This window comes from Manacus vitellinus, unplaced genomic scaffold, assembly GCF_001715985.3.
Source record: "Manacus vitellinus isolate BGI_N305 unplaced genomic scaffold, ASM171598v3 ctg7180002433876_pilon, whole genome shotgun sequence".
Taxonomy (NCBI): domain Eukaryota; kingdom Metazoa; phylum Chordata; class Aves; order Passeriformes; family Pipridae; genus Manacus; species Manacus vitellinus.
Window position 1 is genome coordinate 9,384 of NW_021938528.1, and position 2,399 is coordinate 11,782.

Genomic DNA, 2,399 nt, shown 5'->3' on the forward strand with positions numbered 1-2,399 from the left:
TTTCCAGTGAGGAACCTGCTTTCTGTGCATATATTTCCAGTTTCAGAGTGGATGAGCTAACTAGAGAGTCCTTTCCTCAATTTAGAGGAGAGCCATTAGGAAAAGAACATGCAGCATCTCGTGCCTGAGCCATATATTGTAGAGAAGATGCTTGAGCATGGCAGGATTTACTTCCATCCTAGCCCTTCCAATTCCCAGCAGATAAAAGGACACTGTAGCATTTTTCCAGCTCTCTATTCTGTGAGAGTAGGATGTGGTGGAATTGCCATCCCTTCAGGGTTTGAAGTGACATGTGCATGTGGCACTTGGGGACATGGTTGAGTGGTGGGCTTGGCAGTGCTGAGGGAAGGGTTGGACTCCATGATCTCAGAGATCTTTTCAACCTCAATGATTCCATGATTCTGGGATTCCTCCCTGACAGAATGGGAGCACACATTTGTCACAACAACTACAGTGCAGGAAAACAGTGGGTTCAGGGCTGAGGGTCAGTGCGGAGGGGTCAGAGATCTGAAACGGGAGTGGGAAGGCAGAGGAGCAGGGGACAGTGCTCTTTGCAAACGCTGCTCACTGTGATTTAGGACATGACACTGTGCTTTCTGTAGCAGGAAAAACAGCAGCAAATGCACGCTGCTGTCACCATCCATGACCCTTGGAGCTGTAGCACATTCCCTTCTTCTGCTGGCCAGCCCATGACTGCCCCTCAACACCTGTGCCATGGGAGCCTGAGCTGCAGCCATGGCACGGAGCAACTTCTCCCAGGTGACTGAATTCATCCTCCTGGGGCTCTCTGACACCAGGGAGCTGCAAGTTGTCTTGTTCACCATCTTCTTCCTGGCCTACACCATGGTTCTGCTGGGGAACCTTCTCATCATTGTGACAGTCAGGACTGACCCCAAGCTCTCCTCACCCATGTACTTTCTCCTCTGCAACCTGTCCTTCCTCGATATCTGCGGGACCTCTGTCACCGTTCCCAGGATGCTGGTGGACCTGCTCTCCCACAGGAAGGCCATTGTGTTTGAAGGCTGCATCGCCCAGCTCTTCTTCCTGCACTTTGTTGGCTCCTCGGAGATGTTCCTCCTGGCCGTGATGGCCTACGACCGCTACACGGCCATCTGCAAGCCCCTGCACTACACGGCCATCATGAGCCGCTGGGCCTGCTGGCTGCTGGTCTGCTCCTGCTGGGCAGGGGGGTTCCTGCACTCCATCACCCAGACTTGGCTCACAATCCAGCTCCCCTTCTGCGGCCCCAACACCATCGACAGCTACTTCTGCGACGTGCAGCCCGTCATCCGCCTGGCCTGCGCCGACATCTACCTCACCCAGTGGCTCATGGCCTCCAACAGCGGCCTCATCTCCCTGGGCTGCTTCCTGCTGCTGCTCACCTCCTACACGCTCCTCCTGCTCTCCCTCCGGGGACGCCTCACCCAGGGCCACTGCAAGGCGCTCTCCACCTGCGCCTCGCACCTGCTGGTCGTCACCCTCTTCTTCCTGCCCTGTATCTTCATCTACCTGAGGCCCCCCTGCACCTTCCCCTTCGACAAGTACGTCTGTGTCATCTACACCATCTTGTCCCCGCTGATGAACCCCCTCATCTACACCCTGAGGAATAACGAGGTGAAGGAATCCATGCAGAGGCTCTGGAAGTGCTGCAGCATCTTCTGAGACTTGCACCTGGCGTGACGTTCCTACAGACTGATGGCTTGGTGACTAATGCCTCCACCCTTCAAATTAGGTGTGTGGATATATACACACACATATATAAATATTCATATTAAAAATCTGTGTTGAAAAATTGAAACTTTTTAAAATATTAAAAATCCATGTTGAAAAAACCAAAACTTTCTAAACTGTTTAATTCGTGTGGGATCATAAGTTTCAACTAAATAAATCAAGCACAAGCATTTCCTCTCTCTCTGCCGTGCTGTTACTGTGCTGTGACAGCAGATGGCAGAGGCACATGCACTTAGTGTCCCCAAATTCCCCCACTGACACCGATGTTCTCAGGTGAAGGTAGAGACAGTGCAGACATTGCTTGTAGGATTTTCTTCCGACATATAAGGATGGGAACTCTTTTAACCTTTCAGAACATAGTCCTAATTCTCTCACTGAAGTGCATTATTAAAAACATATAAGAGACAAAATATAGAGGAAGGAGAGGGATTTTGGACCAGAACATGCAGTGACAGGCCAAGGGGGAATGGCTTCACACTGACAGAGGGTGGGTTTCAATTGGATGTTAGGAGGAAATTCTTCCCTGTAAGGGGAGTGAGGCCCTGGCACAGGATGCCCAGAGAAGCTGTGGCTGCCCCATCCCTGCAAGTGTTCAAGACCACGTTGGACAGGGCTTGGAGTAATCTGGGCTAGTGGAAGTGGTTCCTGCCCATGGCAGGGGGTGGGAC

At 51.9% G+C, this 2,399-nt stretch overlaps 1 protein-coding gene across 1 annotated transcript; it reads left to right on the forward strand.

The window, feature by feature from the left end:
* Window positions 1–602: 602 nt before the first annotated feature.
* Window positions 603–1,690, forward strand: LOC103765197 (olfactory receptor 1509). Its single transcript, XM_008932160.3, has one exon. It carries the CDS (start codon window positions 736–738, stop codon window positions 1,660–1,662), a length of 927 nt encoding a protein of 308 aa, XP_008930408.2. The 5' UTR covers window positions 603–735; the 3' UTR covers window positions 1,663–1,690.
* The last annotated feature ends 709 nt before the right edge of the window (window positions 1,691–2,399 follow it).